The sequence below is a fragment of the Bubalus bubalis genome, chromosome 21 (genome assembly GCF_019923935.1).
Source record: "Bubalus bubalis isolate 160015118507 breed Murrah chromosome 21, NDDB_SH_1, whole genome shotgun sequence".
Lineage (NCBI taxonomy): Eukaryota > Metazoa > Chordata > Mammalia > Artiodactyla > Bovidae > Bubalus > Bubalus bubalis.
In genome coordinates, this window is record NC_059177.1 from 10,157,228 (window position 1) to 10,175,869 (window position 18,642).

Consider the following 18,642-nt stretch of genomic DNA (forward strand, 5'->3'; position numbering starts at 1 on the left):
TTTAAGTCTGCCTTCCTTCAGCACCAGTCCAGTTTATAGCCAGAAGGACTTGACATGAAGGGCGCGTGTTCTGCTTCTTTGCTAGTTCCAGGGCCTCACCTCTGTGTGGCTCAGGCTCACAGAGTGAGTGATTCATAGCCCCCTCGCAGTTAGCTTAGATGGAGATGGAAGTTTCTCTTCAAAATAAGTGCAGTGCTCCCAAGGGCTCGTGACTTCCTTCTTCTGTATCAGTGAGGATGCGCTAGATTATGGGTCAGTAACAAACACCCCAAGATAACCCAGGAGCACCTTCTTCTTCTCCTCTGTCAGGTCTAGCCCCTTTGCTGCATCTGGGCTGTAGGACGGAGGGAGAGGGACAAGAGTCTTGACGGCCCACAGTTTCTGACCTTTTCTGTAGGTTGTTGCTGCTTCTCTGGCTAACCCTTTCTGACTGATGACACTCCATTACTGGTCTCAGTGGAGCCTGAGAGCCCTGCAGGGTGTCCCCCCAGACCTCCCTCCCCAGACAGCTCCCTGAAGTGGAGCACTGGCTTCACATAGCCACTGCCAACTTCAGATGGACAGCAAAGCACATTCCTAGCATGTATCTAAAAGGTGGGGAGAACAGCACTGTATTGCTGTTTACACACAGAAGATACCCAACTTAATGGTTCAGAACACCAGCCACCTCTTCAGTGGATGACTCTGTGGGTCGACAGTTGGATCAGGATTGAGCTGGGCAGTTCCTCTGTTCTCATCTGGATCCTTGATTCCCTGCAGGGAGCAGGGTGGCTCTGCTTCTGGGATGTCACTCGAGTGATGGGGGTGATTTCTGGAACGTATGTCTCCTATCGTCCTTCAGTACATATGGCAGCTGGGCAGGTTTCTGAGAGAGAAGACAGGTGCAGGAAATCTCGAAGTCTGGGCTTGGAAATGGCTTTGAAGTTGCTTCTGCTACCTGCTGTTGGTCAAATACCCACAAACCAACAGGATTCAAGGAGCTCCACCTTGGATGGGAGGATCTTGAGGTCACCTTGCCAAGGAGCATGGGAAGAGTAAAGTAGAGAATTGTGGCGTCCACCCCAAGCACTAAACCCGCCACATCTTCCTGATCTCCTGCAGGGAAGGCTGGGGGCTTGATACGTAGGTGGCTAAACTCGGCAAGTCCGGGTGAAGTCATCCGGATGTCCAATAGGGCTGTCTAATAAATGGAGGCCTTTATTAGAACAGTGTGATCAGCACTTTCTGTCTACAGCTTTGGGGCTTAGACATTAATTCCAGGCAACAGGAATGGATATTCAGTTACAAGGGAAATGCTTCCTTTTAGGTGAAGTGACCTATGACAGGTCATGCAGCTGCCTGCCAAGTGGTTCATTTCTTTTGTCTGGACAGAGGGGACACTCTGCACTAAGAGCTGATGATTTAAAAGCATAATTAGAAGGGAGGAGAGGGTGAGATGTATGGAGAGAGGAACATGAAAGCTTGCATTACCATATGTAAAATAGATAACCAACGGGAATTTGCTGTATGTCTCAGGAAACTCAAACAGGGGCTCTGTATCAATGTAGAGGGGTGGGATGGGGAGGGAGGTTCAAGAGGGAGGGGATATATGTATACCTATGGCTGATTCATGTTGAGGTTTGACACAAAACAACCAAATTCTGTAAAGTGATTATCCTTCAATTAAAAAATAAATTAATTTTAAAAAACCAAGCAATCAAAATAAAATGAGGTAGAAGGGTTAAAAAAAAAAAAGCATAATAAGTAACCTAGACTTTTAAAAGGTCACTGTGGCTGGGATGGCAAGAGCAAGGTGGATGGCAGTCTAAGCTGTCGCTGGGACCCAGAATCTCCTTGGAGCCCGTAGCAAGGAGCTTTTCTTTAAATTTATAGAGAACGGGGCTTCCCTGGCAGTGCGGTGGTTAAGACTGCACTTTCAATGCAGGGGACATGAGTTCCATCCTGGTCAGGAAGCTAAGATCCCACATGCCTCATGGCCAAAAGAATAAAATAAATTTAATTTATAAAGGGCAAAAGGAACTTTGTGAAGGATTTTGAACGGCAGGCTCACGTGGTCACATCTGTGTTCCCCAAATATCCTCTCAGCTCCCATGGGAAGACTTAGATTGGAGAAGCAGGCTGGACCAAACCACGCAGGATTCCTCCAGCCCGTGTGGTGCTTCTTCACTGGTCCCAAACGCAGAGGAGAAATGGGCTAGTTTTGCCAGGATCAAAACCAAGAGGCGGGGCAGGGGGCGGAGCAGAGAAAGTCAGGTGGATAATTCCACATGGTGTTCTCCTCAAACACACACACACACACACACAGCCATATGCTTTGGAGCCCAGCAGGCTTGGGAAGCTCTGGTTTGCGTTCTGTGATGCTTTAGCCACTTTAACTCCCGGTCGATGGTCTCCTCTTCTTTGCTGTGTGAACAGACAAATGGCAGCCAAGGGACCACAGCAGAGAAAGGCCAGCACAGACCCCAGCATGATGGACCCAGTTGTGATCCCAGGAGTTCATACACTTAATGTTTCCAGTGATTCCAATTCGAAAGGCAAACAGTGTCAAAAACCATGAGCCATTTTGAAGCACATGGGTGGGTGCCCAGGGAGGCAGGGAGGAGGAGGAGGGGTGGGGTGGGGGCCATTGACATCAGCCACCCCTGCAGGGATCCCTGTGCGCCTGCGCAGGGGCTGAGGGTGTCAGGAACGGAGCAACCCATGGAGCAGGCCTCACCCCCGCCCCCCAGCACTCACCGCAGGAGTCTGCATGGTTGATCGTAAGTCTGTTCTGTCGTTGCATTGCAGCTCCAGAAACTAAAACGATCACTTTCTTTCAAGACCAAGAGTTTACGGAGCAAAAGTGCTGACAACTTCTTCCAGCGAACCAACAGCGACGTGAAGCTGCAGGCGGACGTGCTGGCCGAGGTCAGCCCCAGCTCCAGCCCGCTCCCTGCCCCCGGAAGCCTGACCTCCACACCCACCAGGGCCGGCCTGTACCCCAGCGGCGGAGGCAAGGCCCACGCCTTTCAGGAGCACATCTTCAAGAAGCCCACTTTCTGTGACGTCTGCAACCACATGATCGTGGGTAAGCCCTGCCCCTGCCCGCCTCCTGCAGGTCCCCGCATCTCTGGAAAGCCAGGTGAGAGGGGTGCACCTGAGTCCAGGTCCCTGTGGACAGACTCTTAGACTGTCTGGCAGCGGGGAGGATTGTTTGTGATCCCCTGGAGGAACACCGGGCTTCCCAGACAGTTCTTTAGTGGTAAAGAACCCACATGCCAATGCAGGAGACATACGAGATGCAGGTTCACTCCCTGGGTTGGGAAGCTCCCCTGGAGAAGGAAATGGCAACCCACTCCAGTATTCTTGCCTAGAGAATCCCCTGGACAGAGGAGCCTGGCAGGCTACAGTCCATAGAGTCACAAAGAATCGGACACGACTGAATGACTTAGCATGCACGCACTCACGAGAGAACACTATGTGTCAAAGGTAAGGGAAGCAGGGCTGGGCAGAGGAGAAGCTGGATAATGGTGTGGATGTGACAGAGCCTTCAACTGCTCCCCGGGGTGCTCTCCAGCCCCGTTCAGTCATCTCGCTTTGAGGCCAGAAGTCCGGGACTTTGTACCCTGCATCACCTCTCACTGGATATCGGCAGCGCCCAGGTAGAGGGCCACATCTTGGACAAAGCCACTCTTAAAAACTGCCAAGGGCAGTTAGCCGAGAGGGATTCTGTGGGAGGCAACCAAGATACTGGGCAGTTGGAGTTCGAATGCCTCCGTTCTGTAAGGGGATCTGAGCGCTGCATTTCGGGGTCCATTCATGCTTGCGTGGCCGTGTCTGCCTGCAGTCACCTGGGCAGGGGGTCTGTGGCGTGGTGAGTTACAGGCGAATGAGCGAGGCAGGCAGGTGTGGAAGGGAGGAGACCTCAGGGAGGCACTGACCCAGAACAGAGGATTCAGTGGTAATGGTGATTACCAACTCTGGACCTCGGGAAGGACTCACTCCTGGTACCACAAAGAAATGGTGGTGCCCTGAGTGTCCTAGGGCTTGTGCCCAGAAGAAGGGAGTGAGCTATAAAATGTCCCAACAGAAGGAAAATGCAGCCATTCGGAATTGCATGCACAGAGGCTCCACACTTGACACCCCCTGCCTCGCGGCAGAAACCCAGTGACCAAACAGATAGAGGAAACCATAAAAGGAAAGGGACTTCTGGTGGGACCCAGAGCAAATTGAAACCAGTTATATCAAGACAGCAGCATGTCCTAAGTGATCGACTGGTCCACTACAGAACAAGGGAGGAGGGGGAAGGAGATGCCCACATTTCTCTCAAGGGGGCCGTTAGGATGCACCCACCCTAGGAGAAGTTGAAGGGCAGAAGCCTGGATTAAGAGAGGAAATGAGGCTGAAAATCAAAAAGATGCAAAGCTGACCAAGTCGGGAACTTGTCCTGCAGAGACGGAGCCAAGCAAAACCCGGAGCGCCTGGACCATGGCTGAGAGGGATGCAGGTGTGGGAGACAGCCCTTCCCCAGCTGGGGTCCCAGGGCTGGGCCCACCCATGTCTTCTGCTCACTTATGGCCTGGATGCTGTGGCCCTGGGCTGGGCCGCCAAGGCTTGAGACAAGAACACTTTAAGATCAAGAGCCTGATTCCCGAGCTGGGAGCCAGGGCCCCAGTGACCCTGACATGTTGTTCCTCTCGCCTTCCAGCTCCTCAGCCCCAACACCCACCTCTCCCAGCCCCCAGTTTCCCCTTAAGTGCCCACTTCCCATGGCCCAGAGTCTCTTCTGAGCATGACAGTTGTCTTAGGCCGGATTCCCCAGAAGCAGAGCAGAGACAGGGACTCACATGCCCATAATCTATTGAGAGGACAAGAAGGGGAAATGGAAACCAGTGGGCAAGGGAGGGACTGTGCTAGGACGTGGTCTTAGGTGGATCTTGCGGGAGCTCCGGAGCATGGGTTTGAGCAGCTGGTCCTTCCTCGAGGCCAGCCTGTGGCATCAGTGGGCTTCCCTTCTCCTCCCACAACGGAGGTCATTTCAAACCCCTGAGCAAAGTGGTTCATGCTCTGCTGAAGGCAGTTCTCTCGAGAAAAGGGGCAGCTGTGAACTCTGACCAGCCAGCAGGGATACCACTGGTGTATTAGTGGGCTTTTGCTACTAAAACAAGTTACTACAAACTTGGTAATTTAAAACAATAATTTTATCATCTTCTAGTTCTGGAGATCAGAAGTCCACAGTGAGTCTCACGGGGCTGAAATCAAGGTGTGCGCAGAGCTGCGGTCCTTTCTGGAGGCTGGAGGGAAGAATCCATGTTCTTGCCTTTTCCAGCTTCTCACGGCTAAATGCACCTTGGCTTATGGCCCCTTTTCATCTTCAGTGCAGTGAAGCAAGGCCATGACAGGTCTCACCACCATCTCTTTGTCCCTGACTCTCCCCCTTTTCCAGAGGATCCTTGTGATTACACTGGACCTACCTGAATAAGCCAGTATGACCTTCCCATCTCAGAGTCACCTGATTAGCAGCCTTACTTCCACTTCTACCCTTGAGTTCCCCTTGCCACACAACATAACCATTCAAGCTCCGGGGACTAGGACATGGACATCTTTGGGAGGCCGCTGTTCTGCCTATTCATGCCCAGGAAAGGGTATCTGGGCAGGGCATCAGCAGTGCCAACCACAGCAATGGAAGGAAACCTGAGCTGAAGATCGCAGGACTGGCCTCTGTTGATTCCTTTCCATCCTGGCCCTGATGCCAATCATGTGAGTGTTATATTCCCACTGAAGGCTTTGTGATGTCACAGGATGAGAGACCATCTTTGTTTGAAGTGGGCAGAGAGGTACCTTTCCATGTGGTACACAGAATGGAGAGAGCCCTGACCCCTGTTTTGCTCCTGACTATTCCTATGACACAGTTAGCCCTTTCCTTTCCCGGGTAAAGGGCTCCCCTGGTGCCTCAGATGATAAAGAATCTGCCTGCAGTGCAGGAGATCTGAGTTCAATCCCTGGGTCAGGAAGATCCCCTGGAGAAGGGAATAGCAACCCACGACAATATTCTTACCTGGAGAATCCCATGGACAGAGGAGCCTGGCGGGCTATGGCCCATGGGGTCCCAAAGAGTTGGACACGACTGAATGACTAAACACACTTCCTAGATAAAATGAGATGAGGGTGCGAGGATGGCAGAACGACCAGGAGCTTGGATTTGAGTCCCATGTAGCTGTGCGACCTGGTGCCAGTGACGCACCTTCTCTGAACCTGTGTCCTCATTCTATGTGGAGATGATAATACAACCCTCAGGACTTTGTGTGGATTAATGAGCTGGCAGAAGGAAGGTATCAGGCATCTAATACACCTCACTCGTTAAAGGAGGGCCATTGGAGTTAATATCATTATCATTATTATGGAACAAGAAAATAGTCATTTTTCTAAGGAAGAGAAAGCTATTTGGAGGGTAAACCAAATTAGTGTATCAGAAAAATTTTTTTACACTTTATAGGCATAAAAAATTTTAAAAATGTCTAGGTAACACAAAATAATTAGTCCCTCATCTACACAGCCATAGATTCCCTGGTGGCTCAGTGGTAAAGAATCTGCCTGCAATGCCGGAGCCCCAGGAGACACTGGTTCAATCCCTCAGTCAGGAAGATCCCCTGGAGAAGGGCCTGGCAACACACTCCAGTATTCCTGTCTGGAGAATCCCATGGACAGAGGAGCCTGGCGGGCTACAGTCCATGGGGTTACAAACAGTCAGTTACCACTGAAGCAACTTAGCACAGCCATGTTTTTTGTGCACCCTAAAGATTGTCTATGGTTCTGCATTTCCTATTTTGTGAGGGATGTGAACAAGTGAGCAGGCATCTAGAAGAGAGGGATCAGAATGTTGAGTGCATGCGAGGATAAGATTGTGAGGAAACTCTGGGAGTTTGATGTGGAAAAGACTTTGGGTGTGCAACGGTGTTTTAAAATCCTGTACTGGAAAAGTCAAGAGACTCACTCTCTGTGGCTTTAGAGGGAAGAGTTGGGGACAAGGGGTAAAGGTAAAAGGCAAGTAAATTTCCGGGAGAAGATAGTCATGTAACTGATGTAACTGGTAACTGAAGGGTCTACCTTCTGAGTAGCCAGTGGTTTTAACTTCTCCCGAGTGTAGTCGTCTGGAAGTAGGCCCCGACTTAACTGTCTGATAGTCTTCAAATGAGATTTGGAACGTGTGCTGCTTCCCAGAGAGTTCACTGTGTCATCACTGGCTGTGGACATATCAGTGGTTTCCCATATGGCCGGGACCAGGGTTGAGTGGTGCCCTTCGCCAAGACCCAGTTAAGGGGGAGGGGTGATTCAAAATGGGGAGCAACGTTTTGGGTTGCAAGCCCCTCTTGCAACCATGCACACAGGCCTGTCCTCATCCTCAGAAAACCCTTACATAACCACACTCTCATTTTCGAGTCACTTTTATTATGCACGTTCTTCCTTCCAACAAGCCGCATTTAGCAACAGTGCTTTGCGTCAGTCAAGGATTTCCGGAAAAACTGTCACAAACACTTTAAGACTCCAGCTTCCTTTTACTACTACTTAGCATCTTCAGATCTGCTGGGGTTCAGCTGATCCAGACTCAGCTCAGTTAGTGCGTCTTCTGTCTCTTCCTTATCTCTCACCTTTTCCTTGGATGCATGGTCTGGTCAAGCCACGTCCTTCTAATGGCAAGGACAAGTGGAACTATACAAAGCTCCCCAGGACCTTGGGTTGGAGATGGTGCCCTGTCACTTCCACGGGCACTCCACCAAGGATGTGGGTCAAACCCTTGTCTATGAATGGAGAATACACTCTGCCCTTAGCAGCAGGAACAGCAGAGACACCTGGCAGAGGACAGGGTGAAAAATGTTAATAATGCAGCCCATCACCAGGCTTAGGATGGCTGTGCCTCATGGAGCCTTGTTTGTCTGGAAGACACTGCTAACTTTTGGAGCTGAACCACCTTCCATGTCCCTTCTGTATCTGGAAGTGATGCCTGGCTCCTGACTGTTCCCGTGGCAGGGGTTTGGATGGAGGGCGGGGAAGGTGGGGCAGATTGTTCATCATCTCTCATGCTCAGAACTCTGAGGCAGTTTGGTCTCCAACTTGGTTTTCGTGTCTGCCTTCCTTGCTTTGGAATCTGATGCTTCACTTTCAGTTTCCACACAGATTTCCACCAGGCTTTTTCAAGGCACTGCTATTCATAACCTTTAAATAGGTGATCATGAGTCTCTATTTTCCATTTCGTTGTGACGAGTGTGAGAAGACAAACAGCCCATGTGTTCTTAAAACAAGTAACGGAAATGAATTCGTCTCTGAGGAATGTAACATTCCTTAACCCTAAGGAGGATTCCAGGTACACCTCAAGTAAGCGACAGTTTGGAAAGGTTCTGTTTTGAAAATCACACCCCCCAAAATGCTCTGTGTTAAAGAGAATCTCTACTTTTCTCTTCTGGAATTAAATGTGTAGTGTAACTGCCTTTTTATCTTAAGAAAGAGATAAAAACAATCAACAAGGCACACTGCTCTTTTCAAAGATGAAAACCAAGTAAAGCAAATAGAGACTCCTTCTATGAATGGAGAAAAGGGATTAGAGAGGTGATGGGAGGCCAAAGGAGACAGGTAAGGAGAGACTGCATGGGAAGGAGGCAAGGAGAGGTGAGGAGTTAGGTGAAGCAGAGGCTGATGGGCATCATCCTTCCCGAAACACTGCACAGGACTTGTGATCAGTGAGAGAGCACAGCTGACTGATCTTCCCCTTTTCATTTCTTTTAGTTTTTATCCGTTTATTTATTTTTATTTTTGGCTGCACTGGATCTTTGTTGCAGTACATGGGTTTCTCACTGCAGTGGCTTCTCTTGTTGCAGAGCACCATCTCTGGGCCTCGTAGGCTCAGTAGTCATGGCTCATGAGCTCTGGAGCATGGGCTCAGTAGTTGCAGCCCTCGGGCTTAGTTGCTCCACAGCATGCGGAATTCTCCCAGTCCAGGGATTGAACCAGTGTCCCCTGCATTGGCAGGTGGATTCTTACCCAAAGGACCACCAGGGAAGTCCCGCCCTGTTTCTTTACTCTGCAAACCTAATGTCCTGTCTCTACATAATCAACTGAAGCTTTGTTTTCTTCAAGCCACAGGTCATCTTCAGATTGTATATTCTAAGGAAAAACCACCTGCTGTTAACCCCCTAGAATGGCATTCCAAAGAACATATTAAAGCAAGTTGTTTTTTTTCCTTTCAACTGAGAACCAAGGGTGACATTAATGATGACCAAGAAAAATCAGATCTCACTTGTGTAGTTTCTAGCTGATGGACATTTATTTAACAGGATCCAGCATCCTCACTGTCAAGAATTTCTAACTTGGAGCAGACACGCAGAGCTGGGTTTACAAGGCCTCACATGTGTGCCTCCCCTGACTGCCTGGCCTGAGAGCTGGAGAGGCTAAACATTTGCCTCAGGAAGGCGGCAAAACAAGTAGACAGGTGCAGCAGTCTCATTCCCTGCCCATCTCTTTCTCTGCCCATGGCCTTGATGCAGTTACTCCTTCCTGGTGCCAGTGTTGCCCTTGACCTTGGACTTGACACCTGAGACTGCTCCTCCCCTGCTGACCTGCCCCCTACTAATCTAATCTTGCCTCCAGGACATGACTAGCCTTTTTGATCACCTCCGTCCCAGAAATGGTGTTACCTATGCAAACCAAAGATGATCAAGCCAACTTTTCATGGAGACATGGGAGAAGTAGGCAGTCGGGTGTGTTCACCAGCCCCAGTGCTGGATGCCACATCCTTTGAGCCAGCAGAACTCAGGACCCAGTCTTAGACTAGGAGAATCCTCTCATACTTGGTTAGAAGGAAAATGCTTTCTCTGTGAAAACGATCCACTCTTGCCATCCTTAGATCTTAGCAGTGGGAGTTAGTGTCGGGGACTCATCTTCACTGGACACCCACTACATCTATTCCATCTGGAACACTCTGTCTTTACACTGACCTGTCTGCAATGACTCATTTCAGGAGAGCATTGAAGTTCCTTGTGGTACTCTGCATCTCATTGGAATTAAAGACTTGAGCAAGTCAATATGTACTATGAGAATAACTAACTCATTGCATGAGTCCATTCTATCAATTAAGGAGGTTTTTCCAAGAGAGTTCATTCTATTTACTGCCAGATACCTTCTTTCCAGAACTATTTTTTGCTTTTTTTTAAGGCATGATCTGGTCTAATGTAGGTGCCTATTCCCACAGCAGCCAGCACAGCACACACCTGGCTCATAGTGAGTACTTTAAAAAGAGTAGTGAATGAGTGGGAAGAAAAGTCATCAGCCTTAAAGACCCACCAACAGAAACAGAAGAACATGGAAGACTCCCTAATCGTTTGAAAGCTGCTCCCCTGGTATGTCAGGTCTCCACTCTGCCCAAAAGGAAGCTGGGCCCAGAAGCCCTATTTTCTCATCTGACAATTTTCTCTTCATTTCTCCTTTGTGTTGTGTATTTTAATGTGAAGTTACCCTGCACACAAAGGGTCATGGCAGGGACTCCTTCCTTGTGAATTATATCCATAGCCAAATAAAATGATATCCAATTTCATTGAACACTTAAAAAAATTTATTGATGTTCAGTTGCTTTCCAACGTTGTCTTAGTTTCTGCCGTACAGCCAAGTGAATCAGCGATACGTGTATATATATCCCCTCTTTTTTGGATTTTCTGCCCATTTAAGTCACCACAGAGCACTCAGTAGAGTTCCCTATGCTATACAGTGGGTTCCCATTAGTTTTCTATGTTATACGTAGTAGGGTATATATGTCAACCCCAATCTCCCAATTCATCCCACCTCTCCCCCTTGGTGTCCATACGTTTATTCTCTATGTCTCTGTCTCTGTTTCTGCTCTGCAGATAGGTTTATCTGTACCATTTTTCTAGATTCCACATATATGCCTTAATACATGATACTTGTTTTTCTCTTTCTGACTTCACTGTATGACAGTCTTTAGGTCCATCCATATCTCTGCAAATGGCACAGTTTTGTTCCTTTTTATGGCTGAGTAATATTCCACTGTGTACCTATACTACATCTTCTTTATCCATTCCTCTGTTGATGGGCATTTAGGTTGCTTCCATGTCCTGGCTATTGTAAATAGTGATGCAGTGAACATTAGGATGCATGTATCTTGGAATTATGGTTTTCTCCAGGTATGCCCAGGAGTGGAATTGCTGGGTCATATGGGGTTCTATTTTTAGTTTTTTAAGGAACCTCCATACTGTTCTCTATAGTGACTGTATCAATTTACAGTCCCACCGACAGTGTAGGAGGGCTCCCTTTTCTCCACACCCTCTCCAGCATTTATTGTTTGTAGGTTTTTGTTGATGGCCATTCTGACCAGTGCAAGGTGGTGCCTCACTGCAGTTTTGTCTTACGTTTCTCTAATAATTAGTGGTATTGAGCATCTTCTCATGTGCCTCTTGACATCTGCATGTCTTCTTTGTAGCAATGTCTGTTTAGATCTCCCACCCAGTTTTTGATGGGGTTGTTTGTTTTTTTATACTGAGCTGCATGAGTTGTTTCTATATTTTGGAGATTAATCCCTTGTCAGTTGCTTCATTTGCAAATATTTTCTCCCATTCCAAGGGTTGTCTTTTCATCTTGTTTATGGTTTCCTTTGCTGTGCAAAAGCTTTCAAGTTTAATTAGATCCCATTTATTTATTTTTGTTTTTATTTTCATTGCTCTAGAAGGTGGGTAAAAAAAAAATCTTGTTGTGATTTATGTCAGCAAGTGTTCTGAATACTTTTGTCATGAATTCCACTATTAATGCCTCCACCTAAGTTTTTATATTTGCCTGATACACCTTTATCAACCTCTAATTTCAAACCTTTTTTGTCATGCGTTCTGTGTGCTTCTTTTGAAAATAAACATAATTGGATTTTAGATTTATTAAAAAGTGAGAATATGGTATTTTTATTGCTCTATTGTTCCAAATGAGCCTACTGAGGTTTTAATCCCAACTCCCATCCTCCAGCAATAGTATTTCAACTTCTTGCTTTTGTAAATAAGTACAAAACTCTTACCAATCCAAAATTTTATTGTTATTCCAATATTTTGCAATTCAGACATTTGATTGAGAATAAACCTTAAGATACGTATACCTTTTTGTAACAAGATTTGTACATCGATTTAGACATTTCCATGTTTAACTGATTCTAGTATTTACCACCAGCTCTATTCTTACATAATGTCTCCATTCTTCAGCTCTTATTTTTGTTTCTCAGTTGTTCAGTAATATTTTCCCAGAGGCTCTGAATACCAAAGGCATAAGGGAGGTCATTGCCATGGGCCCCCTCGCTTAGCTGATGAACCTCTCGCAGGTTGGGGCAGAATGGTGAGCAGAGTCCAATCCAGGAAATCTCATGGTTTCCACTTAATGTCCTTCAGGCTGTCCTGCAGCTCTGTCCGCTGTCCACTCTGCTCTCACTGATGCTATCTGCACAGTCTCCTCTTTTACTTTAGTGCATGAAATCCAAAGATCTTAGAACTGCTGCTTTATGATAGTAACTAAATCATCTGTACCATCAGCTTTGACCCTCACTTCTCCTAATAAGGATTTTGATTATGAAAATGGTTTGCTCTCCTATATTTCCTATGCATTCTTTCAGGGTTTTTAATTCCTTATTTGGACTCCTTTATCATAGTATCTGATTCTCTTGTATTTTATTGTCAGCTAAAAGTTGATGCTGTCTACAATTGTTTTATGTTTAGTATAATATAATCCTTAATGAATGCTGTCACATAGACAAGGTGAATGGCAGATGTCACTGCGCGTACTCCTGAGGGCAGGGCACTTCTCTGTGATGCGCCAAGTTTGCTGTGGCAGCCTCAGCGCTAAGCCTGGCACCCAGCCTGCAACAGGTGTTCAGTGTGAATTTGTTGAATGAATGAATAGATAAATGGATGATCAGCCATTGATAACTATTATCATCAAAATTATGATTATTTTTATTGCACACAAAAATGTTCACCATTAAAAAGATAGAACTATGGGTAATCTCAATAGCTATAGATCCATCAAACATTGAGCACCGACTGTGTACCAGCCCAGTGCTGATGTCTGACACCTTCATAAGTTCAAGTGAGGAGACTGGGAGGTACCAAAGGAGAAGGGACTGGAATTAACGTAGAAACTGGAAGAAGTGAGGAGGAGCCTTGACTCTTCCAGCTGAAGACCTACTGGTCTCTTTCCGTGCAGATCCTGCAGTGTCCACTGGGCAGGGTGGGTTTAATAGGCCCCATGATGCCTGCCTTCCAGGGCCATCCCACCCTCTCACTCCCATCCAGGGGCATCAGACTGGGATGTCCTAAAGCCACATCACTGATGGGAGAACATCTGAATCCTGCTGGGGGGACCAGTTTGGGGAAGTCAGGACCCAAAGAAGCTGTTAGAGTTTGGTTCATCTCAGTACTGTTGGCCATACTTCCACATCTGTGTCCAAAATTGTTTTTCTAAAGGTACATGTGCTGTGACATTAGAATGACATGGACACTGCCTCCCATGCTGTCCTCAAACATCTCATGACTGTTAAAAAAGGGACCATGTGGTGATGAATCTTCATATGCATAAAAATTCCCTGAGTTGCCAGGCACTGCTGCTATCCGCTCAGTGTAAGAAAGAAAATGCAGGACTTCATTCCTGTGAACTGTTCATTTTACTAGTAATTGACCAAAGTCTTAAATGGTCACATTTGGGAGGAAAATGTGAAAAAAGAAAGGTAGCCAGAGGAAAGAGACTGCCCCTCTTAAGTCATCCATCATGATGTTTGCAAGTGTTTTGGTGATTTCTAGAATCACGACATTGAGGTGATTTTCAGAGAAATGATAATTTTGTTGTGCCCCAAAGAAGAGATCTGCACTTCAGGAGCCCTTCAAGATCATACCTTAGTGGAGAGAAATGACACTACAGGAGAGTGTTTTCAGTACATAAATACCTGGCCTGATGGGGGAGGATGCTAATTCAAGGTGGTCTTTTATTATGTTTTTAGTTATGCCCTTCGGGTCCAGGTCGCCAGCTAGATGCTACTTAGTAATATCATAACCAACAGATTCTGAATATATATACTTCCATGTTCTCCTGAGACCTTCTGGGCTTCATTTATTTTCTCCTTGTCCCACCTGCCAAGAAATTAAAAAGCTGCCTAGGGCAGAAGGAGAGGAGAGAAATTAGTCAAGGTGGAGTTGAGACAGAAAGTAGACAGTGCATTCTGGATACACTTTAAGCATTTTCTAAACTTGCAGCTGCAAAACATTTTCCTGACTGTGATGTTGCTGATTTATGCTTTCCTGCTTGAAGTTAAGACCAAGCCATGACAGACAAATGTAGAAAGGACCCATGATTAATTCTGTGTTTGGAAGCTAGGGATCTCCGGGGACAGGCCATCTCCTGTTACAGATGTGGGGCAGAGACCTGTTGGAAGATGTGTGTAGGGCAGAGAATGCTCCACTGACCTACTTTAGAAAGGTCCCTTTGCTTGCACAGCTACAGGGATATCACATAAATGACAGAAGTGGGGCAGCAGTGAAAGAAAATAGGACAGCCCTTTGTGTGTGTCTGGGGCTCAAAGCATCTGGCAGGTATGTATGTGTGTGTGTGTGTCTGTGTCTGTGTCTGTGTCTGTGGGAGACACTTACGCACTGGCTTCCCTGGTGGTTCAGGCGGTAAAGAATCTTCCTGCCATGCAGGAGACCCAGGTTCGATCCCTGGGTGGAAAGATTCTCTAGAGAAGGGAATGGCAACCCACTCCAGCAATCTTACCTGGAGAATTCCATGGACAGAGGAGCCTGGCGGGCTACAGTCCATGGGTTCAAAAGAGTCGGACACAACTAACACTTTCTTACACTTTTCTTACACACTGTGATGCAGACACTGGTTGCTGAACCAGAAAAAACAAAGCATAGATTATTCTATCATGTGCTAAGCTTACCTGGAAAGAAAACCCAGAAGCTTATAGCTGCCCTGTACTCCTTGCCCCAACAGTGTGACAACAGGTAAGCACAGGAGTGTGCACGTATATACCTGTGTGCTTGTGTGCACACCACACACACACTTCACCTCCAGTTAGGGAAATGCGTGTTTCCATTAACATGGCAAGAACATGGTTTCAAGAGTTGACATCTGCTTCATTCTGATCCCTTACAATCTAATATCCAAGCACCAAAAGGCCATAAATATAAGTGACAAGAATGACTGGCTGTAACCAGAGACAGTAAACCAGCCAGACTTTGACCCAGAGGGACTCTGTCCCTTTGGGTAAGATCACCCTGACAGCCCTCTTTGGGAAGCAGATTTCACAGAATGTTTTCTGAGCATCCATTTTCTCATTTTAAAAATAGAAATACCTCTCTGACAGATGTGGCATAGAGATTCAATGAGACAGTGCCCAAAACAGTGATGCCCCGTTAACAAACAGTGAGATCCGGGGATCCCTGCTGTCCTGTCCTGCCATCCTGGAGGCATGTGTTGCTGCTGGCCAGCCTCCCTCCCAGGCTCCAGTCTCTCACTTCAGCTACCAGCACTCTGCTGCCCAGATGCCATGTGGATGCAGAAACACCTACATCTTCCCACAATACCAGCTGCCCCCGTAAAACCTGCTGCTTTACTGCTGGCCTCTTCTGCTGGGGCTCATAGCACCCAGGACCTCAAGGCCATCTTTGATTCCTCCCAACCCTTCTCTCTAGAAGCCCTACCTGTGAGCAGAACGCTCTGTCAGTTTTCCTTCTGTGACTTTTCCACGGCCAGGTCCTTCCTCTGTTCCCGCTGCTCCTGCCCCAGTCCAGGCTTCAGCACACCTCACCTGAACTGTCTCAAGAACTTCCTAAACTATGTTCTCTTATCCATTTCTACCACTTCATCCCCTTTACACTGCTGCTAACCCTCTTCTGATGGAGAAGGCAATGGCACCCCACTCCAGTACTGTTGCCTGGAAAATCCCATGGACAGAGGAGCCTGGTAGGCTGCAGTCCGTGGGGTCACTAAGAGTTGGACACGACTGAGCGACTTCACTTTCACTTTTCACTTTCATGCATTGGAGAAGGAAATGGCAACCCACTCCAGTGTTCTTGCCTGGAGAATCCCAGGGACGGGGGAACCTGGTGGGCTGTCATCTCTGGGGTCGCACAGAGTCGGACACAACTGAAGTGACTTAGCAGCAACCCTCTTCTTCAAATTCCTGCTTTTCTTCAAACCCTGCCTTCGAATTCCTTCAAACCCTGCCTTCGAATTCCTGCTTTTCTTAGGAATGCTTGCCCTACCCAAAGAATTGTTCTCAAGCTCCTTAGCTTGAAGCTTATTCTAAAACCTCCAGTAGCTGACAAGGCAAAGGGCTCTGTACCATCAGATTTGTAGAAGTGAAACTTTGTCCACTGCCCTGACAGTCATCATCATTGGCACTGGTGAACACCTGCAAGTGGATCATTGCAAGCAGATTCAAAACACAGAGCTTCAAGACAGATCCAGCAGAGAGGCACAACGGTGCAGAGAGGTCAGAATGGGTATTTGCGTTCTGCTCTGCCTTTGGTAGATCAAGTGACCTTGGACAATTAATTTACCTTCCCTCAATCCCAATGTCTTTTTAAAAATCTTTATTGAAATGCAGTTGATTTACAGTCTTATGTTAATTTCAGGTATACAGCAAAGTGATTTAGTCATGTACATAAATATATATTCTCTTTTTACATTCTATTCTATTATAGATTATTATAAGATATTGAGTATAGTTCCTTGTGTTATACAGTAGATCCTTGTTGCTTATCTATTTTATATATAGTGGTGGGTGTATATTTTAATCCCAAACTCCTAGTTTATCCCTGCTGTGGCTCCTCTTTGGTAACTATAAATTTGTTTTCTATGTTTTTGAGTCTATTTCTGTTTTGTAAATAAGTTCATTTGTATCAGTTTTTGGATTTCATGTATAACCCATAAAGTATGGTATTTGTCTTTCTCCATCTAGCTTTCTTCACTTAGTATGATCGTCTCTAGGTCTATCCATGTTGTGCAAATGGCACTATTTCATTGTTTATTATGGCTGAGTAATATTCCATTGTCTGTATGTACCACATCTTCTTTATCCATTTCACTGTTGACGGACACTTAGGTTGCTTTCATGTCCTGGCTGTTGTAAAGAGTGCTGCAGTGAATACTGGAGTGTATGTGTCTTTTTGAATTGTTTTTCTCTGGACATAAGGCCAGGAGTGGGATCACTCAATCATAGGGGAGCTCTATTTTTAGTGTTTAAAGGAACCTCCATTCTGTTCTCCACAGTGACTGTACCAATTTACATTTCCATCACCAGTGTAGGAGGGTTCCTTTTTCTGCATGTCATCTCCAGCATTTATTATTTGTAGACTTTTTTATGATAGCCACTCTGGCCAGTGTGAGGTGATACCTCATTGTGGTTTCTTTAATATTTATTTATTTAGTCTTAGTTGTGGCATACTGGGATCTTTTAGTTACAGCATGAGAACTCTTAATTGTAGCACTGGGGATCCAGTTCCCTGACTAAGGATGGAACCTGGGCCTGCTGCGTTGAGAGCGCCGAGTCTTAACCATTGGACCGTGAAGGAAGTCCCCTCGTTGTAGTTTTGATTTGCATTTCTCAGTTAGCAGTATTGAGGATCTTTTAATCCCAGCGTCTTACAAATGAGATTAAAAATAACAATACCTACTTCATGGAATTTACTGAGATTAAAAATAACAATACCTACTTCATGGAATTTACTGATAAATAAATTGATACAAGTGAATGTTCTTTGTGGAGTATAAAACTAAAAAATTATTCACTATGGTTAAATATATCTGTTTGTATCAACAGTTGAGCTTAATAGCAGGCACCTTGGGGATGGAGAGAAGGGGTATAGCAGAGATTAGCCAATCCATTCTTGGGAAAACTGAGGATAGATACAAATTCTTGAGCCCTAAAGCTAAAAGAACAATCCTGAAGAAAGCCAACGAGACTGTGAAAACTGCAGGCCTCGGAGAAGAGAAGAAGGAGAAGACAGCAGCAGAGATCATTTATACCGAGCTCAGGGGTGTTCCAGACGGTCATGAGAAAGTGATCATTCAGGAAGACGGGCCTCAAAACTTCAAGCCACACACATGTAACAGAAGGAAAGTTTGCTGGCCATGGTGTTAGGCCATGAACCGATGACCCGGAGGGCAAAGGCTACGGACTCGAAACAAAAAGCCCTGAACCAACCCAACTCCTGTTGCTATTTTTGAAGCTCAGTGCGGGTGAGGGCCGGGAGAAGTGGGGAGAGTTTTTCCACTAGCAGTCAGGAACCGAAATAGGAAAGATCAACAGAGGCATTTATAAACAACGAATGCCATTAATTTTTTTAAGCTAGGAAGGAGTTGGAAAAGATGTAATGTGTCAGGGAGTAGGGAATATAGTCTTCAGGGAAAGGTGGCCCAGGGGTCTTCATATTTTTAATGATCCTTCCTGCTTGCTTAATGGTATTTCAAGTCACTGGTGAATGACTATATTAGTGAATTTCCTGGAAAACTTGGAAACCATCTTGTTCAGTTGAACTCATGGTAGGGGAGAGAGAGCATGGGTTATTTTTAATCAAGGTCTCATGACTAGAGTTCAACTGTGATGGGAAAAATTTCCTGCTTTTCCCC

The 18,642-nt window shown here is 46.3% G+C and overlaps 1 protein-coding gene across 4 annotated transcripts in view; it reads left to right on the forward strand.

The window, feature by feature from the left end:
* STAC (SH3 and cysteine rich domain) overlaps nt 1–18,642 on the forward strand; it is a 113,198-nt gene that overhangs the window by 41,360 nt on the left and 53,196 nt on the right. For 2 of the 4 annotated variants that reach the window (XM_025272129.2, XM_025272126.2), the window contains exon 2: nt 2,788–3,121. In XM_025272129.2, coding sequence (XP_025127914.1) covers nt 2,788–3,121 — 334 coding nt within the window. The remainder of the gene's footprint in view (nt 1–2,787; nt 3,122–18,642) is intronic. The other 2 variants (XM_025272127.2, XM_025272128.2) reach the window with 2 other exon arrangements.